The sequence below is a fragment of the Eulemur rufifrons genome, chromosome 7, assembly GCF_041146395.1.
Source record: "Eulemur rufifrons isolate Redbay chromosome 7, OSU_ERuf_1, whole genome shotgun sequence".
Classification (NCBI taxonomy): Eukaryota; Metazoa; Chordata; class Mammalia; order Primates; family Lemuridae; genus Eulemur; species Eulemur rufifrons.
In genome coordinates, this window is record NC_090989.1 from 241,418,437 (window position 1) to 241,446,435 (window position 27,999).

The 27,999-nt window shown below is 36.9% G+C and overlaps 1 protein-coding gene across 4 annotated transcripts in view; it reads left to right on the forward strand.

Moving 5' to 3' along the window:
- Positions 1-27,999, forward strand: part of FOCAD (focadhesin) — a 267,132-nt gene that overhangs the window by 211,214 nt on the left and 27,919 nt on the right. For all 4 annotated transcript variants that reach the window (XM_069474243.1, XM_069474246.1, XM_069474245.1 and 1 more), the window contains 9 exons: positions 1,679-1,917; positions 5,069-5,158; positions 11,188-11,335; positions 13,468-13,587; positions 15,021-15,143; positions 15,600-15,677; positions 16,240-16,311; positions 17,630-17,732; positions 19,605-19,685. In XM_069474243.1, coding sequence (XP_069330344.1) covers positions 1,679-1,917; positions 5,069-5,158; positions 11,188-11,335; positions 13,468-13,587; positions 15,021-15,143; positions 15,600-15,677; positions 16,240-16,311; positions 17,630-17,732; positions 19,605-19,685 — 1,054 coding nt within the window. The remainder of the gene's footprint in view (positions 1-1,678; positions 1,918-5,068; positions 5,159-11,187; positions 11,336-13,467; positions 13,588-15,020; positions 15,144-15,599; positions 15,678-16,239; positions 16,312-17,629; positions 17,733-19,604; positions 19,686-27,999) is intronic.

Consider the following 27,999-nt stretch of genomic DNA (forward strand, 5'->3'; position numbering starts at 1 on the left):
CCTGCATAGAATTATTTTGGTTCTACCCTGTCACTATCCATTGCTCAGGGAATTACAATGATCATGGGACAATCAGCTGAGTGGCAGAGGATTATAGTTGATTTGAATAAAAATATAGCACAGATCCTGAAGTGTTGCTAAGATCACGAATTTAGCCTGAAACCCCATTGCCTAAAGTCTCCTCTGTACATTTTGTGTGCCTCTGTCCTCTTGCCCTTGGAAGGACCTGGTATGTATTCATCTGGGGTTTGGGTCTAGAGCTAGATTTTTAACCATACTTGAGATAAAAAATGACTTACCAGATAATGTAGAATTAAATTGGAAGGTAGATAGATATTGCTCAAAAAAGTCATTTCTTTATGATGATTTGCTTTCTGTCACAAGTGTTCTTATTTCTTTAATGGTGGATGAAAACTCGTTTAGAAGCTTACGTGGAGATCCTTGTAATAACTATCTGGTTCAGGTAGTCACCAGAACAGGACATTGTATGAAATTTCTAATATGTTGTTTAGTTCTTGCAAACCAGTAACAATAATGTCTTTGCTAGTCAGCTCAGGGTTGCCTCTTACGTTTGTGATTTTTGCATTATTGTACTTTTCAAAACCCTGTTTCAAAAAATCACTTCCTTTATTTCCTGTGTGCTAGCAGCTGGGTCATTTTGAGTAGCATTGTCATTACAATAATGCTATATTAACTTACAGTGTAACTTAGTACATGTTTGATTTTTATCCTTAAAGTACTAAAGCTTAGAGACAGAATAGGCCTAGAATTAAAAACACATTTTAATGTGCTTTGACTGCAAGGGACAACACTGCTTTTATAGTGTGTCTGAAAATTTAAAACAGATAATAATGAGGAATGATAAACGGGCTTTCTTTCCCACTTGACATATTTTTAAATGTATACAATGTCTGGTAGAGCTCTCTAACATGAGATTCTTATAGAAGCTGTTCATATTCAGCTGCCCTGTCATTTTATTAGGGCTGTTATTCATTTCTTTTCCCATAATTACATATAGAAAGGGGCATATAGAGCTCTCCGTTTCATTTTGAATAGCTGGTTATTGCTTTGTAACCAAAGGCTTTTAGGATTTCAACTTCCTTTTTAATTAAAAGGAATTAACCCCCTGTAGGAAATAATCCATCTACTGGGAAATGTTCCCACCAAAAATTTTGGGAGATGTGCCAATAGATCCCTGTGCTAAACTTACACTTGTTACTCCATACTAAACTTAAACTCTTTTTCCGCCCTTTTCCTTTCTTTCCTGGAAAACTCCTAGCCTTCTGCACTCTTAGAATGTGGCTTGGTGGTTTGTCCAAGCTTGGATAGCTTCACTCTGGGTTTTTCAATGTATATACATGTGGGCTTTTAAAAACATTGAAATTATTTCAAGCTTTGTAGTGAAGGAATTCACAACCTTTAAAAGGAAGACACTTATAATTTGTATTTTTCGAATTTAAAAGGACATTATTAACCAATTGCTTAGTAGCAAATTATTTCGTTAAGAGTGAAAACATAAACTGTAGACAAACACATTTATATTTTTAAAAAATTATGATTTATTTTTGGCAGGGGCGGATCTAAGGGAAGCTTGTATAGTGCTTTTGTGACAGGTGTGCTTCCTTCATGTTTTAAACAAACAGCTAACCCCCTGTTTTCTTTCTTTGGCGTGTCCTAGAAATCCTACTCTGGTGAAAACACAGCGAGTGCCATTGCCCGCGCTGCTGCTGCCACGGCTTTGTCCCTCCTTGTGCCAGTTTTCATTATCTCTTGCAAAGAGAAGGTTGAGGAAATCCTGAGCATGCTGACTGCCAGGTTACCTGGGAAACCAAGTGCTGATGAGTCTCAAGCCGTGCAAATCCACATGGGCCTTGCTTTGGGGATGTTTCTCTCTCGCTTGTGCGAGGAGAAACTCAGGTATGGTTTATTAAAATATTCCTGCTTCTCTTTGTGATTTTTGGCGAAGGATTTTGCATCCATACGTACACATGCATAAACATTGTATCTCAGCAATGTGTATGTGGTGGCTAAACTTTTTGATGTGGGAAAGTTGATCTTTTATTCTCTTACGGGTAAATTTATCTTTCTAAAATACTATCATAGAAATATATTAATGTATTTTACGGATTGCTAGTATTAAAGTGATTCGTTACTTGAAAATCATTTCATGCTTAGATGAAAGCCCCAGGTACATCTGTGTAATAGGCATAAGAAAAATTCTAATCTTATGGTGCTATAAGTAAAGAAAAGCTGCTTTTTTCTGGCTTATGTGGGATGAAAATAATGCTGATCTTTTTCTGATATCACTGTAAAATGGGAGAAGACTGGTGTATCCCTGGTGCCTGAGGGGTGTTGGGAGTCACTGAATCACCTGAGAACTGCGTGTACCCAGCTTTAAATATTGCTTTTATCCTGTGCCCTGGCTACATTTTTATAATCCTTAAAGAGTCTTAATCTGTGCATATTATACTGTGTGCTTTATTTGGTTTGATTGCTCATTTTGGGGCTGTTAGCTTTACCCTTGAATGGAGCTAATGGAATATCAAAGACCCAGGTGGAAAATTCCACTAAATGGGAAAGTTTTCTTATGCATGAATCTACTTTAGTTTTGTGGTTCATAGTGTTTATTCTTTATTTTATAGCAAATCTTTGAATTTTATATATCCACATTGACTGTAGTGGGCTACGGCATGAATATTTGCTTATCATGAATATTTTGATACCAGTGACTTGGAAGTTAGCCCTGTTTTCCTGCACTGGAAACAGGATAGTAGAGAGAAGCATATTGGTGTGTATAAACTGGATGACATTATTCTATATTTATTTCAGTTTGAAACCAGTGGTTAAGTTTATATTTGTAATTTACATAGTTTTTCACAAACACCAGTATGTAAAACTTGAGAATTGCTGTTGATCTGTGGAAATACTGTATTTCAGATGATCATTTTCAGCTCTTGGAAACATCTGTCAGATAATTGGGATGCTTGGCTTAGTCTTTTCAATCGTAAGGGAAATATATCCAGAACATTTGTTTTGTTCTGCTCAGCAGCATTTATACATATAGGGCTGGTTCTAGACAGGAACCAAAAACTGCCCTTTGCATGGAATTTGACTGTTCTACATCTTGTGTGTGTGTGACAGAACACAAAGTATTTTTAAAGACTAAAAACTTGGAAGTTATTTTCTTCTCTTTGCTACTGTGCTACAAATGAACGTCTCTTCGCCATCTGTGTTCCTGCTCACTCTTCGGTATCTTTTCAAGCAACATGTTTTACAACTAAAAATGAGCCATGGCAGTTTAATTCTAGGCAACTCATTTCATCCTATCCTGGCTCTCGCTCTCTTCTTCATCAACTTAGGATGAGAGACTGCTGGTTTTAGGGCCAATAAGCTTGCATTTGTGGTTAATTATTCTGCCTGGAGAAATCTATGGTGATTCCCCCATGCACTTGTCCCTGGTTCCTAGCTCACCTTCCACCTTGTCTGTCTTACTTGAATTTGCACCTGCAGGAAATGCTGGGCAAGGATACCAGGAAGCTTTTCCCATGTGTGAGCACCCCCCAGAAGAACCGCAACTTAACTTTGCCCTAACATTCCTGTGTTTGATAGCATCCTCCTCCTCCTCATGGCTGGTGTAATTCTCAGTACTACCATTGCTAGTATAATTATCCATGGCTTCCACCTTCCAAATTTGTTGGAGCAGAGGAATCTGAAATATTTGTCTTTTGGTACTAAGAAATGTTTTACTAGGTAATGATAATGTCAACAGATAATGACATTTTTGGAGAAAATTTTCCCTTTTTTTTTTTTTTTTCCAAAAATAAGTATTTTGAGAGCTATTGATTCTGAATAGTCAGTGACATCACATAAGTGTCCCAAAATGACCCCTTAATGGGAACGGGATTAGGACATTATGTTGGTTCTCAGAGAATGAAAAATCACTTTGTAAAAGACAATTATTATAAACAATCCATTTTTTTGCTAAGGCTTGTGAAAATGTCTCCTGAGTTTAAGTTCTAATCTAGAATTTATTCAGAAAAGTACTGCATATTATTCCCAAGCTGCTTCTGTCATAACCCCCAGAGAATGCAAGTATGATCTCTTGAGTATTTGTTTAGGATATTTAAGTATATTTTACTCCAGAGGACTTTAATAGGATTTGTTTAGTTAAAGCTATTAAAACTGTATGTGTGATGTGAGGAGAGTGTGTGTGAGAGAGAGAGAAGTGAGGGGTGTGTGTGGGGTTCTCTCATTGTGAAATGTAATCCTTCACCCCAGGCAAAATTGCTATAGTCTTGATTTGGGAAGACATTTTTAAAAGTTTTCTCTGGCTGGTTATCATTCTTGGGGCTGCATTCCACTAGGCACCATCTGAGGCCACAGTGTAAGAGTTACGATGTAGAAACCCTTTGATAATAAAGTGGCAATGATGAAGCCCACAAATCTGCCTGTAAAAACAGCCATAAGCTACCTTTTGAGTTTTGTTCTATTATTCAAGTCATAATTTTCACTAAGACAATTACAAAAACCATGTCATTTATTATATAAAAGCAGAAAAACATAGGGCTAGGATTTTTCCCCCCTTTAAAAAACGTTAGTAAAGCAATGGAATTTATAACCTCTTCAATTGAGACATGAAATCAGAAATGACAGTCTTTTCAAGAAAGAGATTTAGAATGATTATTGAGCATATCAGCTTAATAGGTTATTAAGTATTCTGAAGAAAATCACTTTAGCATTCTTAGAAATATTTAGTTAGAATTCTGAGGGTTTTTTTTTTTTATTTTTCGATGATTTAAAATTTGAACAGGCTGAGAAAAATCAAAAGTAAGAGTTTTAGGCTTTATTGGCTTACAAGTAATTATACTGTTCAGAAACCAAATTATTAAATATTTTCTCAGACTTAGTTTCTGTGAGCATATGTCAATCACCAATATTATTGTTACTTTTGTTGTTTTAAATGTTGGCATTTCTGGTATAATATTGAGAGCAAAATATTTTATATTGAGTATTTTAGACAGTTAAATGATTTTATATAATTCATTTTTTCCCCTTGGTCTTTACGCAGTGATATATCTGGCCAACAGATGAACCTTCTTCTGATGAAGTCTTTGGATGCCCTGGAAAATTGTTGCTTTGACACTAGTCTTGAATACAAGTATGTTTTCTCTATTTCCTCTCTGACAGATACAATTCTTAGAGATTGGTTTCTACACTGCCATAAACCTTGCATACTATAATGAAATATTTGTAGGACCTGATCTCGAATTCCTTTGCAAAGAGTTTTCAGTAATAAATAATCAAAAAACTTGTAATTAAAGCTTACTTGTTCTGAAAACCATGTTTCAGCAATAGACAATTTGCTTAAATTTTAAGCAACATATGCTATTTTGCAGCTTAGTCTTTATATTATTACTAAGACCTTAGTTTTGTCTCGAACTTGCCATACGAGGCATTTATCTGGGGACCTGGAAGCATGACCTAACTAATCTTTTTAAAGATCTGTTGAAATCATTTGAATTTGATTGGGCTAAGAGAACCTTTGGCTGATGATTTATGTTTCCCTGTGAAATCCAACGGCTAAGGAATCGAAATGGAAAAAGTTACACCAGGGATTCCCAACTTGCTTAACATTAATAGATCCTCCTCCATCAACCTCATACTTTTAAAAAATTTTGCCTTTTAAATTAAATATTGTAAAATTTATTCTTATTCTAGTAATGAAAGATAACAAAAATGAAGAAGAATAATCAGAAAAGAATACTAAGAAAAATGGTGTTAAACATTCTCGTTTAGTGAGAAATTTAGTTTCAATTAGTCTATGTGACTTGGGTGGGTGAATACATGGTTTTGTCTTTCTGAAACATTGACATTATCGAGGACCTACATTGTAATTTTTTGGACTTCCCCATGTTTTGGAACCTCAGATTCAAATCCTCTGGGGTTCATCCTTACTAGGGAACCTAACATTTTATAAGCACTAACCTCAAATTTAATGCCTTTACCTTTTGCTATTATGGACACTGTTCAAATATGAATTTAATCAGTGTTTACGTTTCTGGCCTAGGAACTTACAATCTAAAGCTACATTCATACCATCTATTAGGTATGGCTCAGACTAACAAAAGAGTAAATGAAATAGTAGAGGTAGCTGCATGGGTAAAGGATTTCATCACAAATAAAGTCAAATGTCTCCTTAGTAGGAGGTAGTTATGGGATCTTTCTTTCAGCTATAGGCTAAGATTGAATAGGAACCATTGACGCTTACCCAGTTTATCAGGAAACAGTTTAGGGATCAAGTGACATCTTAAGACTGTAGTTTGTGAGAAAAGAAAGAGTTTGGTGGTATGGTTTGAAGTCTCTTGAATATAGAAAAATAATTAATGAGGATAGGGACATTTTACTGTTATTTGGGTCTGATAGAGTTGTGATTTTGAGCCTAATTCATGCATTTGGTATTGTTGCCTTTTACAACCAAGGAGTAAGGTATTTTTGTCTCTCCCTCCCTCCTACCTCTACCCACTCCCAAAGATGCTCATCACAGTTGTAGCTCAGGGTGTTATAAAGTTGGGAAGAGTGTGAGATTAAATGCTGCAAACTTTCAGCCAGTTGGAATAATCAGGAAAGACTTTCAGGTATTGTCTCCATTAGTTTGCAGGAAAGCCATTTGAACATAAGGAGGAACATGGGATAACTGAATTACCCACAGTATAGGTATTAAGGCATTAAAAACTTTATATGTCTAAGCATTTTTAACCTTAAAATTTATTTTTTTTACTAATACGATTCATATTTCTTCCTTCCTACCTTCTTATGAAACTAGTGAACAACTATATTGTGAGAGGGAAGGGCGAGTCTAGATAGGGAACCAGTCCTGCAGAGGAAAGTAAATAGGGCGGTCAGAAACTTCCTTGTCCATTTAGTGAAAACTTGCTTGTCTGTCAGAGCCCAGTTAAAAGATCTGGTCCTTCAAGAAGCCCTTCCTCTATCCTCTCCAAGCTGTTATTCCTACAGTTAGTGAAGTTTAGTTATTTCGTTATTCCTAATGCGCTGAGGGTGTCAGTTTTTATGTAGTTCTCTTTGGTTTCGGGTGCAACTAATACTGATCATTCGCTTTCTGAGCTAGGCATTTCCACATCTCTTTCTCATGTAATTATGTCCTTGTCACAACCTAACTGCGATACTAAAGCAGGAATCCTCATCACTTTGATTTACAGATAAAGAATTTGAGTCTCAGATAGACTTGTTTCAAGGTTACATGCTTAATAAGTGGCAGAGCTAGGAGAGGAACCCAGTTCATCTGACTTTAAAGCCATTTTTCTTTCTCTTGCAAAGTACGGTGTGGAGAACACATTTCAATAGAAAGAAAGCAATTTGATGCTTGATAGTATTGTGTTTGTTATTTATTTTTTTTTCTGACATGCAAATGTTACCCACCATTAAAAAAAAACAAATTCTTTTTTTCTGCTTTTCTAAGAAGGCCCAGGCCTGAATGCCTAGCTCATGGCATAAAGTATTCCCTTGTCTAATGAGATTGCAGAAGTCTAGGGCAGTCTTCCCTCAAGTGCAATAGTGGAAGCATTACTAGGAGGTGGTTAATAGATCTGGGAGCATGCTACCTCAAGTGACAGAATTCACCCAGAGCAAATTCACCACGCTTCCCTGATTTAATGAACGTGTCCCTGCTGAGTGAACCCAGCACCTGGCCTGCCTGGTGTTTTGGTCCTATCATTAACATTTTGCTGCCATCTAGTGGTAGTTCATTGTGCCATTGTGATCCTCACAGCCCTAGCTGTAGTCACGCTATCACGCTATCCATCAACGACCTGAGCTTCGGTTAATTACTATTGAGCTTTTACAAATACGATAACATTTGTATAGCGCTTTGTAAAGGGCAAAGCGCTATACAAATGTTAACTGTTATTACAACTAATTATTAGATGATCTAGTACTTAATCTGCAGGATTGCCTACAATAAACTAGGGAATTCAAGATTCATCTCTGGTCAATTTTTGAAAAACATACTATTCTATCTCAGTTGATATAGCAACACAAGTATCAGAATTGCATGGCTTTTACGTTTCAGGATTTCTTTTTGATGGTGATATTTTAATATACTCTGATAAGAGATTCAAATAAGTAATGACATAATTGGATATATAATTTTAAAACTCAAAATTCTCTTTATCATTTGTTAGGATTCCTATAGAACATATATGTTAGCAATTCCAAAAGCTCAGTTTTATACCTAATATTATAATTTGTTTTTATTTCATCTGAGACACCAGCATTTAATTCCTTTTTGTTTTCGATGGACAAAAAGATTTGAAAGCTACCTCTGCCCAAGCTATTGGTTTAGAACTGACAGACATATCAAAGAGAACCTGTTAATAAAATGAGGTAAATGTGTGGAAATGCCGAACTAAGCACATGGAGAATTTTTTAAGAGTTGAGACAAAAGTAAGCACATTAAAATCTAGAAGATTTGGAAATCAGAAGGAAACATCAGAAATAAAGCTTTAGGATTACCCTCTTATTGCATACTGGAAAATTAAGACAAAACAGAAGGAAACTATATAGGTTAATAGATGCATATACTCTAACATATTTATATTGGCACATGTATAGACATAGGTTATATATTCATATATTCCCACACATAGTAAATGGTAGTCAATTTACTACCATTGTAGCAATGACTAGACTTGCTAATGAATTATAACCTTGACAAGGAATAATAATAATTTCTTTGATAAGTTTTAGGTAAATGTGAACGAGAAACTGAGATGTCTTTTTCTAAGCCTTTGTACCTGTATACCCTGGGTTGGTAAAGGAGAAGCTTCAGGCTAGGGGATGGATATTTTTGTGTACCCAGGATAGTCTGAAAAGCAAAACTTAGACACTTGCCTGTTTATTGAGAAGGATAAACCCTAATCCTTACTTGAGTGAGCTTTGAGAGGAATTGTTTTTTCCCATGAATCCAGCATCACTTTTTCTTAACTTAGTCTGGCAAAAAATAGAAATCGAGTTTTCTTGATTGAATCTTGGATGATATGGTCAGTGAATTTTACCACTCGTAAATTTTGCCTCCCACTAAACATAAGAATCGGGTCTTTTTATTTTTTTCTTTCTGTAGATCCTCTCTCTACCCTAGATTCTCTTAAAATTCTTCATTTGGTCAGTTCTTCATCATTTAATAAATATTGGTTAAGTGCCTATGCATGCTAAGCGGTGTACTAGGTGCCACAGATAATGTAGTAAGGAAAAAATGGAAAAGTACCTATCCTTATGTAGGTTGCAGGCTAGGGAAGAAATAGTAATCAAACAATCTGCCAAATAATCCTCATCAGAGTTTATAATTAAAATCGTATAAAACAAATTAGTACAGGGTGCTATGGGACAGTATTAAAGAGGTTCCCTACTGGACTGCAGAACGTGTCCCTGAGGAAGTAACATTTGAAATCTTAAGCATAAGTAGCAGTTAAATAGTCAAAGAGGGAAGAACAGTCAAATTTGTCAAAGTATTAATCATATTTTGTCTAATTATATCTTTGGTCTAGTTCTGTCCAATTTTTACGTGTGTCATTACAGAAAGATAGCCCTAAAACTTCCCTGTGGATTCTAAATTACAACAAAGGTTTTAAGTCCATACCAGTCAAGAGTAGCCTTTCCTCTCTTGGAAATATGATTTGTCTCAAAAGCACACTGTATTCAGATATTAGGTGTTGATTTAACTGGTTGAAAGTGCATTGTGCTAGTTGAGCTTGTGAAGTTCATGTCAGCTGTACTAGCAGTTCTGACTAAGTATAGATTATTCCTGTAGTAGCTTCTTTACAAAGGGTTTTCTAATGCCAGATTGTTAGGCGACAGGAACTAGAAAAACACACTTGAGGTATGTTGCCTTCTCATAGGCAGTCCATGATGGCATCATGCAGGGCACGGAGGGGGCCTTGGGTTTGGCAGATGGAGCAGAAGGCTGGGAATAAAAAGTACCCTTGTTCTGGCCATGCATTGCTGGAAGCTCTCTGTGACCGTGAGCAAATCCTGTAGCCTGTTGGTCTTTCTGCGTGTCTCCTTTCAGATGTGGTTGCTCCATCTGCACAGAGGTGTTGGGGGAAGTATCGGTACCTGTATACCTTGGCATGGGAAAGGAGAAGCTTTGTAAAACGATGTGAAAGTTCTTGATGCCAGCCAAGGATAGATGCCATTTGAGAGCAAAATGACATAGCATACGAGCATTGAGATGCGTTGTTGGAGAAATGCCCCAGAGTGCCTTTTTGAGGAGCTGATATCATGATGATTGATAGGCAAGCCAAGCCAGAGTGAGGGTGATTTTTGAGAAACTCAGCATTTCCTCCAGTTAAACAACAAAGACAAAAACTCTTTTTAAAAAGTAAAAAATGACCACCAGCTGCAATATCTTATCAGACTAACTTGAAGTTTTCTGAGAGAACAATTCTTTTCTTTAACTGGATATGTATTCTTTCAGAATTGGGGCACAAAGCCCCAGATTTCAATTGAATTGTCACATGGGGTAACTTTTGACAAGCCTGTCATTTGTCCATTTTCACTGCTGACCCAGTGATACTCAGAGATCAGAGGGGAGAGAAGGATTAATGTCATTGTGCACAGACAAATACACAGTGTCTTTAAGAGAGACATTCCACTTATTGAAGTTGGCTAGGAAACATGAAGCAGTTAGCAGTACCTCATAATTATGTCTTGCGTTTCTCCCCTCTGTTATTAGTCAGCTGTCCTCAGCTCGTATTCTGAAGTTCAGTCTTTTTTCCCCTATATAGTTGATCATAGTGTACTCAACATGGGGGTGAGGATGGGGAGGAGAGGAGTACAGCATTCCTACTAGGGCAGAAATAGAGCTGATTTACTCCTTTTCCTCTCCTCCCCATAGAGCTCGAGCCAAACTATTTCATGCTTTTGTTTGGTTTTGTCTGGTGGGTACGTCGCACTAGCGTGGACCACAGATACCTATTTTGACACGGTTTTCTTTTTGTGGGGAGAGGTGGGTGCGCCTGTCCTGGATCACAGGCACACTTACACCCCAGGCAGCAGCATCAGGATCCAGCCCTCTCCCCCGAGGTTTCAGAGCACCGTAAGCTCCATGGTAAGGGAAGAGCAATGACGTGGGTTTCTTGTGATTCTAACACCTCATCTTTTTTGGCATCCAAGCACGGGCTGCATATTGGGAGTCGGACTTGTTCTGTCCCTCATGAGCCACAGCAGCCAAACGGAGTCCCGAGTTCACGTGGCAGCATCGCTTCGGAAGCTGTCCACATACCTAGACGACAGTGGGAGCCAGAGCAGGACGTTTCAGGAGGTAGGAGATGGAGCTTATATTTTTTTCCCCCATGCTCTCTTTTGTTTTCTTGTTACTGCTTATTTTCGACTTCTCATACTTTGGTAACCCTGTAAATTAAGTTCTTCCTCGAGACAAGGGGAAACTCTGAGCGGCAAACAACCTATATTAGATCATAAGGTTTTCAAAGTGGGCGGCTGTTCAAATCAACTTAGGCTAAATGTGGCATAAAAGATAAGAGCCTTTCGTGAGTGTAAAAACCTAAGTCAGCATTACTAGAAGGCACTTTCTAAGAAGAGCTGCAATTTCTGGAAGAAGGTTAAATGGAGAGTTTTAGAATTGTGCTTAAGCCAAATACAACTTTAAAAAAAATGGCCAGGAATAAGCATAAGAAGCTGTACATAAAAAGGCATTTAATTTTTTTTAAATGTCATCTAGCATAAAACATTCCTTTTCTGTTATGGCACAAAAACATGCAGAATGGGAGTTCGGGTGACCCAGTTCCTGTTCGTTAACCGTGCTTAGATGGAACATTTCAGGCGTGCATCGTGCCTGTCTCTGTTGTGCCCAGGTGAAGCTGAACCGCCTGTGCTCTTCTTTGGGAGGAGCTGGGAATGACCTTGTGGCCTGGCCAGATTCTCCCTCTCATTAGAGCAGATTCTATTTTATCCCAGCCTGCCCACGAGCTATTGATGAGTACATAATGGCTGCTGTGTTTCCCTGCTCAGCTCCTCTGCTTTCAGAGGACTTGTTGAATTGGTGAATTTCTTTGGGGCACAGAGGGTTGAAGTTTTGTTCTAAGACATGCACTACATTTCCATTTTTAAAGCAGTGTAGAGCATTTAAAAGTACATATTTTTTTTTTAAGCCAAAGGAGAAAATCTTGCAACCAAGGAGCCAATTGACTAATAAAATGAAAGCAAGGTTCTTATAACTGATGCATCTGTCTGCCTTGATGTTTTGATTTATAAGGCCTTAAGCAAGCAGTTTTGTTTTTTCCTCCCCTCTCATGTTTTGTTATCCAGTTTCTACCTTAGAAACCACTTACATTTTTCATGTTGTGTCAACCAGCGCTAGCAGTTGCATTTTCTATTTTGTGTTAACAGCATCCTTATAAGGGAGGGTTTTATTATGAATATGTGAGGTAGCAGGGAGGGGATGATTAACCTTGATATACAAAAATTGAGACTCAAATAGATTGAGTAATTTGCCCAAAGTTACTTAGCCAGTAAATGGTTAATTTGGGACATATGCCCAAGTATCATCTCTGCTCCCAGCATTCTTTTTATTTGCATTTTATTTATTTATTTATTCATTCATTTACATGTTATGTTCTCACACCAGCGCTATGAAGTAGGTAGTATTATTCCTATTTTACACAATTTATCTGACTCCAAAACCCATATCCCTGCTCCAGTTACATTCTGCTACTTCTCCTAGGGATTCTTAATGTTTCATTTTTTTGAATTTCTTCTGTTTGGCCTTGGATGGGAGTGCATGGCAATTAATAACATCCATTAGTGATGAAATTCTGTTTCCTTCTGCTGTTGGTAGGTGCTGTGTTCTGTTATGACGTGGTGAGGAAACTTTTTGATTTAGAGCCTAAAGACCCGGGTTTGAATCCTGCTTCTGTCATTTGCTAGCTATGTGTAATTGAGCCTCAAAATATTTAAAAAGACTTCATTTATAAAGTAAGAATAATGATACCCATCATAGCATTGTCATAAAACATAGTAATATAGGTTAGGCAGCAAAACAGTGCCCAGTCAAATTTTCAATTCCAGTTCTTACTACGGGGGGAAGTTTGACAGAATATCTGTATCAGCTAAGCCATGTTCTTTTTTTTATTAAATTTTTCAAAATTGCAGAATATTACAGGGGTATAAATGCTTTGGTTGCATAAATTGCCTTTCCACCACCTGAGTGACAGCTACAAGTGTGCCCATCCCCCAGACAGCGCGCAACACCTGTTAGGTGTAAATGTACCTACCCATCCCCTTCTCCCCCCACACCCAATGAAGGTTACTTCCATGTGTGCATATGTGTTGATCAATTCATATCAATTTAATGGTGGCAAGAAGCTAAGCCATGTTCTAAGAGACACATTCCTTTGCCTCCCAAAGAAACTTTTTTCTGTTGTATTTTCTTCTCAGGTCCTTGCCTACACCCTTAGCTGTGTATGTACATCAGCTTTCAGTGCTGGAATTATTGAGGCTGCAGAGGCTGAAGATACTATGAACAAGCTTCGACTGTTAGTAGAGAACAGCCAGCAGGTTGGGATGTGTGCCCTGATCATTTCCCTCTGTGGGTCTCATGATGCTGCTAAGTCCCGCTTTTGACTTACTCTGAATTAGACTGTTCTGTGATACTTTTCATGTTTAGAACCAAGAAACTTCTAACTGTTCTCTTCTCTCACAGGTATAGCCAATGGTCACAGATGTCTTTTTCTCTCCTCATCACCTATTTCATCCTGTAGACATTTTCTTTGAGAAAGTGTTAATAGGCTTTTCTCTCTTTCCAACTATTGCTCTATATTTATAAAAATCTTAAAATATGTGGCCAGGGAGTATGAGTTATATTCTGTAAAGCTAGAGACAAAAATTTGTAAAGATATGAATACATAGGAGACTCTGATGATAAAGTCGAACTTCAAGGCAGAAAAATCTCTGTTCATGACTGAATTTGTGTAGGTAAATATAAACACTTATAAATTAAAAGTTAAATACTCTTAAAATGTTCCCTCTGAAATACTATTCAACCTTAAAAAGGAAGTTCTGACATGTGCTACTACGTGGAGGAAACTTGAAGACGTTATGCTAAGTGAAATAAGCAAATCACAAAAGGGCAAATACTGTGGGATTCACTTAGATGGGATACTTAGAGTAGTCAAAACCAGAGAGACAGAAAGTAGAATGGTGGTTGCCGGGGGAGGGAGGAGTGGGGAGTTACTGTTTAATGGGTATGGAGTTTCAGTTTTTTAAGATAAAAAATATTCTAGAGATGGATGGTGGTGATGATTGTACAACAATATGAATGTACTTAATGCCACTGAACTGGTATTCATGGTAAAGATTGTAAATTTTATGTGTATTTTTGCCACCAAAAAAAAAAAAAAACTTAAAAAAAACCCCTCTGATTACACACTATAGAATTTTCCAATTTGGATTTTTTAAAGGTCTCCAGAGTCTTAATATTGGTCATAATGGATAATTGCAGGAATCACTGGTTTTAAGGCTATAATATTGTTTTTACTGTTTTATGGTTATGTGTCTGCTCTCTTACATTCAGAATAAGTTTTGCAAAATCAAAATGTATACGTTTTCTTATGCTATGCTCATCGTGGGATGCTTTTTCTTTGTTTAGGAGTTGATTGACCTCGTGTGGTCTACATTGGTATTTTCACCCTAATCCCTTCAGAGAATTCGTATTGCTGGAGCTAAGTTGCTCAATAGTGCTGTATGACTTTCCTAAAATAAACTACTCACTGAAGCTGAATTCCTTGCCATTAGACTCTGCAGTTTCTGTCGAAAACCAAAGTCTATATTAAAAAAAAAAAATCCATAAATCTCTGGTTTTTAAATGACAAGTAGAACTTGTCAGTAGGAAAGGTAGCTCTAGTCATGCTTATGTTGCTATTTATAAATATTCCTAATCTATGTCTTTTTTTTTCTTTTTCTCACTCCCTGTTTTTATTTATTTATACCAGACTTCCGGTTTTGCCCTGGCGTTAGGAAACATAGTTCATGGTTTGTCAGTGTGTGGACATGGGAAAGCTGAAGACTTAGGCAGCAAACTGCTCCCTGCCTGGATCAGAACTGTTCTAGCACAGGTAGAGGTCACCTTCCTGCACGCTGTTGGATATTTTTATGAAGGAAAAGGAACCACTTTATTGGACCATTTATAGGAGCTGCTAAGATATATAGCTTAATGGTAAAAGAACAGGCAATTTCAAATGAAAGAGACACATATATTTTTAATCCCTTATAAATAATCCTGTCAACCATTATAGCTTTTTTTTTAAACTGGCTATTTTGTCAATGTTTTAATTTTAAAATAACATTGTGTTTTTTGAAAAGTAAAAACAACAAGAAGCCACCCATGTTTTAACAACCTTAATCTGTTTATTTTAGTCTACTGCGATTTTCAGTAGAATTATACAGGTTATGTTGACATCACAAATTTAGTACCATTTTGACCATTTATTTCTCTATGCTCTAATAAATTGTATAGAATCTAATCCCAATGACTGGCTCCTTCTTGATGTATTCTGATGCTTTGCTTTCAGGGTACTCCTACGATGATTTGTTTGGCAGCTCTTCATGGCATGGTGGCCTTGGTAGGCTCTGAAGCAGGTGTAATGCAGGTAAAGAAAGGAACTATCTGTTCAGGGGAAGAAATCTAAATGGCCATAGCAGGAGAATACCCAATTCTTTATTCTATAGAGATTTTTTCCTAGTTTTACTTGGTTTGTAAGGAATAAACCCAGTCAACTTAGGTACTTTGCACTAATTTCCATGCCTGAGAATAGGTGATTGAATGGTAAGAAATTTCAAAAGTCATTCACAAGAAACTCTGTTTTACATCTGTAATGTTTAAGTTTATATCTATTTACCTTTCATTTCAAAATGTTTTCACAGTGGATGTATGTATGTGTAAGTTTTTAAGTAATTGTAAAGGAGCTCCTCTGTTTATACAGTAAAAGTTTATTGAGTGACCGCTCCACGCCACACTGAACAGGTTTTAGGAAATCAATGATACATAAAGCACAAGCCCTGTCCTTGAGGAACTCACAGCTTATGTGTTTGAAATATAAGGACATAATGATAAATTGTTCCATAGCTTAGAAGATGATAGCTTATGCACTGGAAATATAATTATTTACCTTTTCTTGGGGTGGGTGGGGTTATTTCTCCTTATTCTTTCAGCTGAAGTCAGAAGCCATCCAGACCTCTCATTTCCAGGGCAGACTTAATGAAGTCATTAGAACCTTAACTCAGGTGAGAAGATGAATTTAAAATCCCTGGGTGGGAAAACAAATACTCTTCCTTTTTTATCTTTTTTTTCTATTGCATGATACAGAATGTTTTACCTAGAAAAATGAAAAAGTCTCTGGTTATTCATGCTGAGTTCAGGAAGCATTTGGGAGTGGTGTAGTATACTATATTCACTGACAGACATGTACTCTTTCTGGTGAAAAAGAAAGCTGGCATTTTTAAGTTCAGTTGGCATTGGTTTGGCTTAAAAGTTAAAACTTGACCCTGCAAGGAACGTCAGACCCTCAGAACAAGAAAAAACGGAAGGTGCCCAAAGGGCAGGGCAGATATCTAGGTAGGATAGTCAAGAGGCAGTGGTTCAGATGTCACTAATAAAAATGTTTGGATAAGTTATTGTTGTGCTTATTCTTGGTTAAAGAATAAACATATCCATCTGCTAAGAAATGTTTTTATCTTTTAAGATTTTTATTTTTAAAAAATGGCTATGTTCATTTGCATAAAATTTGAGACTACAGAATGAAAGAAGCTGAAAAAATATCACTGATGGTCCTCCAAACCTGAAGCAACTGCTCAAATATTTGTTCGTACTTCTTTTCAAGCATTGTTATTTTGTTTGCGTAATTGGTATTCTTACTGTATATAGAACTCTATATCTTATTCTTTTCACTTAGCATACTTGTTTTCATTCTTGTAAAATGTAGCTGATTATAATACCTACCACAGAAAGGAGTTTTAGTAATTCAGGCTTTCAAAAGCAAATATAAATCTCTGAACAGAAGAAACTCTCTTTTGCATATATGAATATGAATATGCTCAAAAAAGGAATTCTGCTGAAACTTAGCTTGTCATAACTTGGAAGAAAAATCTATAAATGAAAACTATTATTTAGAAAAATGCTTATTATGAATGCTAAAGCAGTAATAGAGCATTATTTACAGAAAAGAAGAAAATGCCTCCTTCCATTCTTCAAGGTATTTTTGTCTTAAGTAACTATCACCTCTTTTCTACTTTTTGGGGTTTTTTTTAACCATGTTTTGAAAATTTCTTTGAGACCAGTCTTACTCAGTGAAACCTGAGGAAACCGCTAGTACTTCTGCCATGATTGACTGATTCATTCGTTCATTCAGCAAATACTTGTTGCGTACCCATATGACCCAGGTAGAGTGTAATAGACACATGGTATTACATCTTGTTATAGAACTTCTCATTATCAGCCAAGCCACCACCTCATAAAAGATTAGTGGATTTCTGTAAGTGGCCTTTTTATTGAATAGAACTTGGATCTTACCCCATCATTGAACTATAACCTCTTCATCTATAGGTCATCAGTGTCTCTGGGGTGATTGGTCTTCAGTCAAATGCAATCTGGCTTCTTGGACACCTTCATCTGTCTACTCTGTCCTCAAGTCAAAGTAGAACCTCTGGTAAGATTATAGTCCTAAAATACTGGCACTGGAAGGAGGGATTGCTGACCCAGAGCTCTGTAGTTTGTTAAGAGCATTAATCTTCACGACAACCCTAAGTGGTGGGTATTACCATCTCTATTTTACATCAGAGGGAGATGGGGTGTGGAGAGGCTTCCTGACTTACCCAGGGTCACGTGGCAGTAAGTGGTGGATGTGTGATTTGAACCCAGATCTGTTGGCCTTCAAAGCTCATGATGTTTTTACTCCTCCTCTTTGCCTCCCTTAGAGAACAGTTTAGATATTCAGTCTAACCCTCATATTTTACAAAGGAAGAACCCAAGGCTCAGAAAGATTACATGACTTACATACAGAGTTAGTTTCATAACAAATCTAGGAACTAGGACCTAGGTCCTTGAAGCTTCTTATTTTACTAGATATAATGGTATAGTATTCATGTTTTATTAGAAGTCTCTTCATGTATGGCTGGAGTTTTTCTGGGCCCTGATTTTGAAAAAATAATGGGGTAAACATATTTAAAGATGTGTACTTTCTCAGCTTTGGAATTGAAGCCCTAGATCTTAATATAACAAGGCTTTTTCTATTTCTAGTTTTTTGATAAAAGCAATAAAAAATATTTGCAATCTCTGCATGCTTAATTTATATTTGTATTTGAAGATTTTCTGGTGAAGTCATCACGGTTAATATATCTGCTCCTTGCTCCTTATAGAATTTTGACCCACTGGCTATCTTGGGCCCAGGCCAGAGAGGTTTAGGTACCAATGATTCCTCATTAAAACCTAATTTCACTTACCCACGAACAGGTAGTCTACTGACAGCATTACCATGGACGTGGGCAACTGTAATTACTGTTTCCCTTGCTTTCAATCACTCTGTAGCTGTGGAAATAGGACATTGGTACATAGCCTTCCCAACATAATGAACTTTAGACAGCTGGAAGTTGTCATATTAAAATAGGAAAAAGAAAAAAAAAACTTAGTCATATCGGAAACCCTTGGTACTGCTGGTTTTGAAGGGCAGGGTTTCCTCTCACAGTGTCCTGGTAAAATAGCATATCCATGTCAGGATTTTACTTTTTTATGTCAGGTTTTAATTTCCATATTATGGGGCACTTGGTCTGGCCCACATATATTCAAATCAGGTAGTATTGAATCATCTTACACCCAGGTTCTTCTGAACAAAATGACTGTATGCCTGGAAAAGTACAGCTTCTTGTTCCTGATGGAATTTTCCAGTTGAGCCATTTATTGCAGTAAAAACCATCTCCTGAAACAATCATGGAATACGGGGAGGAAAGGGATTTAGGAGACTCTTAGGACTCAACTAGCATAAATGTCACTGCTTCACTGTTCCAGGTCAGCAACCACATCTGGTTATTTGCACAGATTGGTCACTTAGAGGTCTCTGCCTTAGGTAAGAGACTGGTGCTGTTAATACTGGTTGTTGAATTTCCATGGTTCATATATCTGCTTTAGTATGTCCTGAAGTGGCACCTACAACGATGATCTTAGCCTAGACACCCAGCAGACTCCCTGCTGACCTTGAGGAGGTCACTAGGTTGGGGCTCATTGATGTGACAATGTGGAAAGGATTTTTAACCACTTCAGACAAGTGTTCATCCTCTGCAATTTTTTCCATTCTCTACTAAGTTTGCTACTGTTTTAGATTTGCTTGCATAGCTTAAGTGATTACTTCAAGGCCAGTCACTTAATCTAATAGAATTAGTTGCAGCCACAGAGTATTGTGCTGAGATTAATGGCATAAACATCTCCTCTTTGTCTCCAGGTTGATATGGCAGCATGAGATCATTATCTTTCCTTCATTAGTCCTGTCAAGTTCACCAGTTAATTTGATCATTTTCTGTCTCCACAGTTCCTACTGACTATAGCTATTTGCCTGAAAGCAGTTTCATTGGAGCAGCCATTGGCTTCTTCGTTACAGGAGGAAAAAAAGGCAAGTGAGCACATTTCTTGAATATTACCATTCTTTCTACATGTCAAGTAGATGTGTGTGCCCTAAGCATGCCTCTGTAGAATCAAACAATCCAAATCAGAAGGGGTGAATGTTTTCTTCTGCTATACCACCTTTGCAGTAGAGATGACCAGGAGGCTAACTACAATAATTGGTACATAAATATACACATTGTGTAGTTTCTTGGAATCACTGTCTCTGACTTTGGGTGGCTCTGTGAAAATCTTAATCTTCCATTTGGCCATTTTTAAAGTATAAGTGCACATTACTTTACCTGTCAATTTAAAGTGAGAATGATCTGAAAAGAGAAAACACACCTGAGTACAGCCCACATCCCAGGACCTGTCTTGGAAATTGGGTTTTCTCTGTGTTGTTGAAATCATTGGCTCTACTGCCTATTTTTAGTTTGTGTTCTTTTTCTCTGCACACATTTTTCCTTTTGTGATTTTGTGTTGCTGCCACTCCTCTTAGAACCTAAGCAATTTGAAGACAGAGATTAAGTGCATTTTCTTTTTAACTGGAGCCAGAACAATGCCGTGTAAGTTATTGAATAAATGCTCTTTAATGATACACATCTACTTTTCAGAGCTGTGAGGAAAAATGGATTAGAACTGAACATGTCATGGTTAGGAACGAGCTTCATTAATGGGATATTCTTTCATTGATGTTTGCTAATTTTATTCTTTCTTGGCTGGTTAGGTCAGTCTGGGCTAAACCAGTGCCTGTATTACAGCAAGACCATCCCAATTTTAGAAAAAAAAGAAAAAGTTCTTTAACAAATTAAAACAAACAACTAGAAGAAATCTGGAGGAAGCCGTTTGATTAAAGAGGGTCATGGAAGAATAAAATCTTACCTTTGAAAATGACGTTAAAACTCATGTTGTCAATTTTCCACTGGGTACGGTATTCCCTGGAGCTTTCAGATTATGAACTATTTTCATAGCCTGAAGACAAAGTCCTTTAATTTCTGGAGTTCTAGCATTTGTGCTATTATCCTAAGGTCCTGAGTCACCGTTATTTGCTTTTACTTATCCTCAGGAAAAGCTGATATATGGTCATGTCATTGTTGTATGTGATATATTTATATAAAACATACATATTACATATAATGCACATTTGTTTATATTGTCATAATTTAAGTACTTAAAATAAATATGATAATAGAGATGTCTTCATTAGTTAGAAATTGAATTCTTACTAAATGAGCATCTAAAATTTCCATGGCCAAAATATCTCTAGGAAAATATGTGTCTATATATTTTTCCTATATTTTTATTAGGTTGCTTATTGATATCTTATGAAATTTTAAAATGATAAATGTAAGATATATCTATAAGAGATAAAGTAAAAACTCTTATGGTCAAAGGTAGACCGTTTTTCTTTTCTAGTGAATAAAATGTCATTTTGGCTCACCAGATCCATATTTCTTGACAGAAATGAATTTTCTCAGAATCTTATGGGAAATTTTTGGTTAAATGTAACATTTTTATGATTATGCAGTTATGGCACAGCCGGAAATGTTCTGCTCTAAGACTGAAAAATCAGGTGGAACTGGGATTGATGATGTTATGTGCAGTCTTGCTGAAAGCTGTTTTAAAACAAATAAATGAAGTATTAAAAAATACCATATTACTAATCAGATTTTTGGCATTTTCAGGTTGTGGGAGAGGGCTGCCTTCTTGTTAGGTTTGCTGACTAGATTCAGAGGAAAATCTATTCAGCCGCACACATTACAAATGATGACCCCAGAGGAGTGTGGGCCATGGGAGGCTGACCTCCGCCTCCAAAGCCCATTTACAAAAACAAAACCAGACCCTGCTCTGTGGGGCTAAATGGGATGGCCAAATGTGGAGGTGTGCATGCAAACTAGTGTTTTCTTCTTCAATATGCCCAGCTCATTTGAATTTTAATAACTCCCTTCTGAAGCAGCTTTTGAGTTTAAATGTCTGGATGTCACTCACTGGAGCCCAGTGGATAGGAAGGATGACAACTTTGGTGAACTCTTTTGAGGAAGAAATGGTTTTAGAGAATAAAAATCATGCTTGGCATAGGCAGAAGACAGAAGGCTTTAGGGTTGACATGGTTTCATTGCCTCTGTGTGCTATTTTCAACTTTAATAACTCACAAGAGGGAAAAAATGCGATGAGTTATCCCTGATCCATGCTTACGCCAGGACAGGATTGGGCATTGTGTTCCCGATTTTAGCCAATCACATTTGAGATAGTGAATATATTAATCTGTTTTCTAACGTTTAGGGCTTTTTCACTTTGGAAACTCGCTTTAATACTCATGGCATAGAACAGATAAGATGTTCATAGCATCCATTCCTTCAAGCAGGCCTACGTTTTAAAACCATACCAAATAAGTGAAATTCTTTCAATTTTTAAAGAATTCAGTTCATGGTTTTGAATATAACTTTTTGTTGTTTTTTGTGGGGTTTTTTTTTTTTTTTTTTTTTTTTTTTTTTTTTTTTTGCTATACCATGTGGCATTTTCCTTTCTTCCCTGATAGCCTTGGCATTTTTCTGTCAGAGATATATTATTCTTTAATCTTTTGTAATCATCATTATCTATTTCTATGGGCCCTAGTCATGTTTCACTGACACTCCCAATGATGTCTTTAATAGAAAAAGAATCTAATCCAGAATGTTGTCCTGCACTTATTTGTTATGTCTTTTTAGTTTCCTTTAATCTGGAATAATCCTCAGTCCTTCTGTCAGTTTCATGACTTTAACAACTTTTAAGATTAGAAGCTGGGCTGGAGGCAGTGGCTCACGTAATCCCAGCACTTTGGGAGACCAAAGCGGGAAGATCTCTTGAGGTCAGGAGTTTGAGACCAGGCTGAGAAAGAGCAAGACCCCATCTCTACAAAAAAATAGAAAAATTAGTAAGGCATGGTGGTGCGTCTATAGTCTCAGCTACTTGGGACGCTGAGGCAGGAGAATCACATGAGCCCACGAGTGTGAGGTTGCAGTGAGCTATGATGATACGACTGTACTCTAGCCCAGGCAACAGAGTGAGACTCCGTCTCAAAAAAAAAAAAAAAACCCAAAAAAACCCAGAAAGACCCAAACAATTAGATGTCAGTTATTTTAGAGAATGTTCTTCAATTTGGGTTTGCCTGATGTTTCTCATATTAGAGGCAGGTCAATCATTTTGGGCAGGAATATCACAGAGTAGAGCTGTGTTCTTCTCACTGCGACCCATCAGTGGTACATGATGTCTGTTTCCTCCACTAGTCAGGGTAACTTTGATCACTTGGATAAGGTAACATCTTCCAGGGTTTTCTACTATGAAATTTATCATCAGTAAATATTTTGTGTGGAGATATTTTGAGACTTTATGAATATCCTATTTTCATCCAGTAGTTTTAGCATCCATTAATGTTTCTTGCCTGAATTAATTATTACTCTTATGGTTGCCAAAAGGTGATTTTTAAAAATCCATGATTGCATCTGCGTTTTTTAGTAGGCATTCTGCTGTCAGGAAGAACTTCTTCCTCTCCTCATTTTTCTTTATATTAGTGTGGACTCCTAAATTCCTATTTTATTTAATTATCATTCAATTATACATTATTTTGATCCCCAAATTGTCCTAGATTTGACCAGTAAGAGCCTCTAAGATGGCTCTTGTGTCCTTTTGACATGACCCCATCATTCTTTGAGTATTTCCTTACTTTGTGGCACAAGATGATGTTCTGGGCTTATCTTGCATTATTCTCAGCCCTTTAATAGCCAGGTACCACAAGTTTCTTTTAGTGGAGAATGGTGTTTAGAAGCTAAGGTCTAGGTAACAAAATGTCTTGTTGTTGCTGGTGTAATCATTGCTCCCAAGCCCTTTCAGTGGACAGAGCTAGGAAATAAATACACACAAACACTTTCTGTCCCTCTTTCTCCCTCCTTCCCTTCCTTCCCTCCCACTCTCTTTAACGTCTATATTTATTTTTGTATGTAGTTACATATGTAATGAAAACCATGAGTTAGCACCAATATCTCCAATTTAAATTCCAATTTAACACCAGAGGTTTCATTCTATTAATACTTTCTCTCTTTTCATATTTGTAACTCCCTTCTCTGACAGTAAGAAACCTGGCCCCCATTATCTTCAATGTGTTTACTCATTTGTTCAGTCCTCCTGCATGTAACCAATCTCCTGTCCCTGTGGGACCACACCCCTGCTAAGCTGCCTTCCTCACACAGGTCTTGTTGTCCACTGGCTGCCACACTGCTTGGTGGTCTTCCTGATCCTAAGGGCCCTGGGATATTTTTGTTTTTAATGACTCTGAGTATTGGTAAAGTATTTGCTCTTAAGATAGAACACCCCACCAACTTATAGTAGCTGACTGATGTATCAGAATCATCAATTGTTTTCAAGAACTGTCATGATTGTAGTTTCTGGCAGGGGGCTAAGCATCTCTTAGTTCCCACAAATAGGCCAGGCAGTAATTATCTCTGCTTGTGTTTTCTATGGACTTTGTCTAGAAAAATCCTACCTATGCTTTCCATTTTGATTTAAACATCCTTTCCCTGGTGGGGGAATACAGGGGCTTCCCTGATATTCCCCGATTAGGTTAGCTTTCTTATGTGATACTTTCCTATATATTTTTAAGGTACTTAATAAATGTATAATTATTTGTAGTTCTTTGTTTAAAGTCGTCTTTCCTATTAGACTGTAATTTCCACAATGGGCAGGAAGAACATCTGTGTTTTATCCTGAATGCCTAGAACAAACGGGCATGTAATAGTTTTCAAATATTTGTTGATCTATATCTTTAAACATGCACACAAACATATATATGTGTGTGTATGCGTGTGTGTGCATATGTGTAGGTGTATATATACATATATATCGTGCTGAATAATTCTAAGCTAAGTTGCCTCTAAGCAACACTGAAGATGGAGAAAGTAAGGCATGTTCATACCACAAAGCAGTGTGCTGGTGATGGAGAATAGACACACCCCAGCTGTTAGCCTACTTGTTGCCAGACTTTTACTGTAGGGGTTACACATGTGCATTGTGGCATTGAGATCTGATCCTCTGTGTAGCCAAAGTATGTGTGATAATGGGTCTAGTTGTAAAGCATTATGTTCGGATATGCCATTTATATCAAGGTTCTTTGAGGCTGTCAACTAGAAGAGAGATTTAGAGCAACTTTGTTTCCAGATCTTAAAACATCTGGATCTTTTTAAAAAGTACTGTTAGGCCTTCTCAGTTCCAAATCCATTGCCCATAAAGCATACCACTTATGGTATTCTTCTTATCTAAGCCATTTGTTTGAAAGACAAAGCACTGTAATAAAGGAACTAATCATTCCTGTTGTTTAGATTTGAATTCTTTTGTCCAGTGCTAAAGATATCCAAGGAAGGAACTGGTGACTCTGTTCTCCCTGAGCTTTGGGACTCCCTCTCTTTCTTTCCACGCCTCTCCCAAAATGCATAGAACTACCAAGTGTTTTTTCCATTTCTAACAGCTACTGTAGTTCCTTTTATTCCAGTTAGTGTCGAAATAAGTGCCCCACAAATATAAAAGAAAATTTTGTGTAATTCTAATTATGCTACTCAGTACTGAGTCTCTGCCTTTTTAAGAGTGGAAGATTTATTGCATTATAGCATTGATGTGATTTTCAACCCCATTCTCCATTTTACAAGTTTTCCTTGTTTGTGTCATTCACTTGTGTATCAGCTCAATTCTAGTGAAGATAGAAGCAACATGTAAAGTGTATAGTAAAGCGCAGTAATGGTGAAAGTTCTGTTACTCTTATAAGGGAGAGCTTGTTGTCTTAAGAATAAAACATCTAGAAAATGGTCATATTTCACACGGGCCCCTGATATTAAAGAAGAAGTTGAATGCCTTTCCTAGTTCCCTAGATCCTCAGGAAACAGCAAAATTTTTGTAGTGAATTCTATCAAAGTGTGGAATAAAATTTTCTATAATTTTGAAAACATTTGATCTAGGAAAGTTTTTCAAGTAGAAATCTGTGAATTACAAAATTGGATACATGTCCCTAATAGAAGAGAAATGTAATTCTATGCACAGATATTTACTATAATGTCTGCCAGCTCCTTGGGCCATTTCTATGAATCGTGTGCCAGAACGGTGAAGACTCCAATTTGTAGCCAACATTGTGTGGAGATACTTGCCACATACATGCGATCAGCATAGAGCTATGTGAATAGTCAACCAGTTAACTCCTATCACAGTATTTTATTTCTTATCACAAAAGTTATCACATCTGATTTTACCTTGGTGTGTGTTTGTTTTTTGTTTTTTTTTTTTTTTTTTTTTGCTTGTCCTCTCATTAGAGTATAAGCTCCATGAGCATAGGGACCTCTTCTGTCTTCTTCAACACTGCCTCCACTGTTGGGAACAGTAGTTGATACTTAATAGATAATCAATAAATAGTTGAATGAATAAATGTATTTCCTTTTGTTGTCAGAAATTCTTTTCCTTAGAATAGCAGTGGTTTAACTTCTTGTTAATATTTTATGAACTCCCAGTATTACATTTCAAGATGAAGCAGAAATAAAGCATCAATTACTGGTAGCACAGCATAGAAGAGTGGCAGGTGTATTGAGCATTAGCATTTTTGGAAAGCAAAAGGGTGTTTTTTAGAGGGAGAGAAACATCATTGGAAGAGAACTAAAATAGACCTACCATTTCATCAAGCAATCCCATTACTGGGTATTTACCCAAAGAAAAAGAAATCTTTGTACCAAAAAGACATCTGTACTCGAATGTTTATTGCAGCACAGTTCACAATAGCAAAGACATGGAAGCAGCCCAAGTGCCCATCAATTCATGAGTGGATTAATAAAATGCGCTATGTGTATCATAGAGTACTACTCAGCCATAAAAAAGGATTTCGCATGCTACTAGTTTTACCTTCCTAAGTTGGCAAGGCTGAGAGAGGCCAAGGGTAAGGAAGTAGATTAGTGAGTAGCTAGCCTAAGGAAACATGGTGATTTTTGAGATGACTCTGGTTGGAAATAAGAGTCTAAAACATGGGAGAAAGGCCTAGATTAGAAGTATACATTTATAGTTATCAACATATAAGTAATATTTGAAACTCTGAGAGTAGATGAGCTCAGGCAGTGAGACTCAGCAGAGGAAGAACACAGAAGCTTAGGGAAGCAATTTTTTCAAGAATTGTATGATACACTTTTAGATGGAAAAGTGTGGAAAGAAAGACTGAAACAAATACCCTTGAATTTGGCACTTAGATGGCCATTAGAAATCTTAGCAAGGATGGTTTTGGTGGGGTGGTGGGACCAATAGCTAGATAGTAATTGTCTTAGGATACTTTTCATTGCAGAAAGCAATGGCTTACTTCAACTGACTCAAGGATATTTCTTGCAAGGATTCCTAGATTTTTCCAGAAATCCAAAGGCAGAAACTTCATTCCCAGTTCTTGGGAGTATTAGGAGCACAAAGATATCAGACACCTAGACTTTATTTCTCACTTTCAGGGGCTGCATGGTATCAGCTTCTCTTGTGGTTTCTACTTTTCTTTGTAAAAGGCAGCTCCATCCCTTTCTGTGCTGCTTATGCTTTTCTCTTTATGGTGATAAAATAACATAGAGTTTATCATTTTAACCATTTGAAAGTGTTCAGTGACATTTAGTGTATTCACAGTGTGTGCTACCATCACCAGTATTTCCAGAGTGTTCTTACCACCCTAAAGGAAACCTTAAGCCATTGAACAGTTACTCCCCATTTCCGATTTCTCCCAGCCCCTAGCAAACAATAATCTGCTGTCTCTATTTATTTTCCTTTTCTTTATATTTCAGTTAAATGAAATCATACAATCCATGTCCTTTTGTGATTGGCTTCTTTCACTTGGCATGATGTTTTCAAGGTTCATTCATGTTCATATTGTAGCAAGTGTCAGTACTTCATTCCTTTTTATAGCTGAATAATAATCCTTTGTATTGCATGGATTTACCACATTTTATTTATCTGTTCATCAGTTGATGGGCATTTGGGTTGTTTCTACTTTTTGGCTATTCCAAATGATGCTGCTATGAATATTTGTGTACAAGTTTTGTTTGAAAACCTGTTTTCAATTCTTTTGTGTGTGTGTATCTGGGAGGAGAATTGCTGTGTTGTATAGTTTAACTGTTTAACTTTTCAAAGAACTACCAAACTGTTTTTCCATGGTGGCTTCACTGTTTTACATTCCCACCAGCAATACATGAGGATTCCAGTTTCACCATGTTCTTGCCAATGTTTATTACTATTTTCCATTTTATTATCATTATTATTGCCATCTGGATGTCAAGTGGTATCTCATGTGGTTT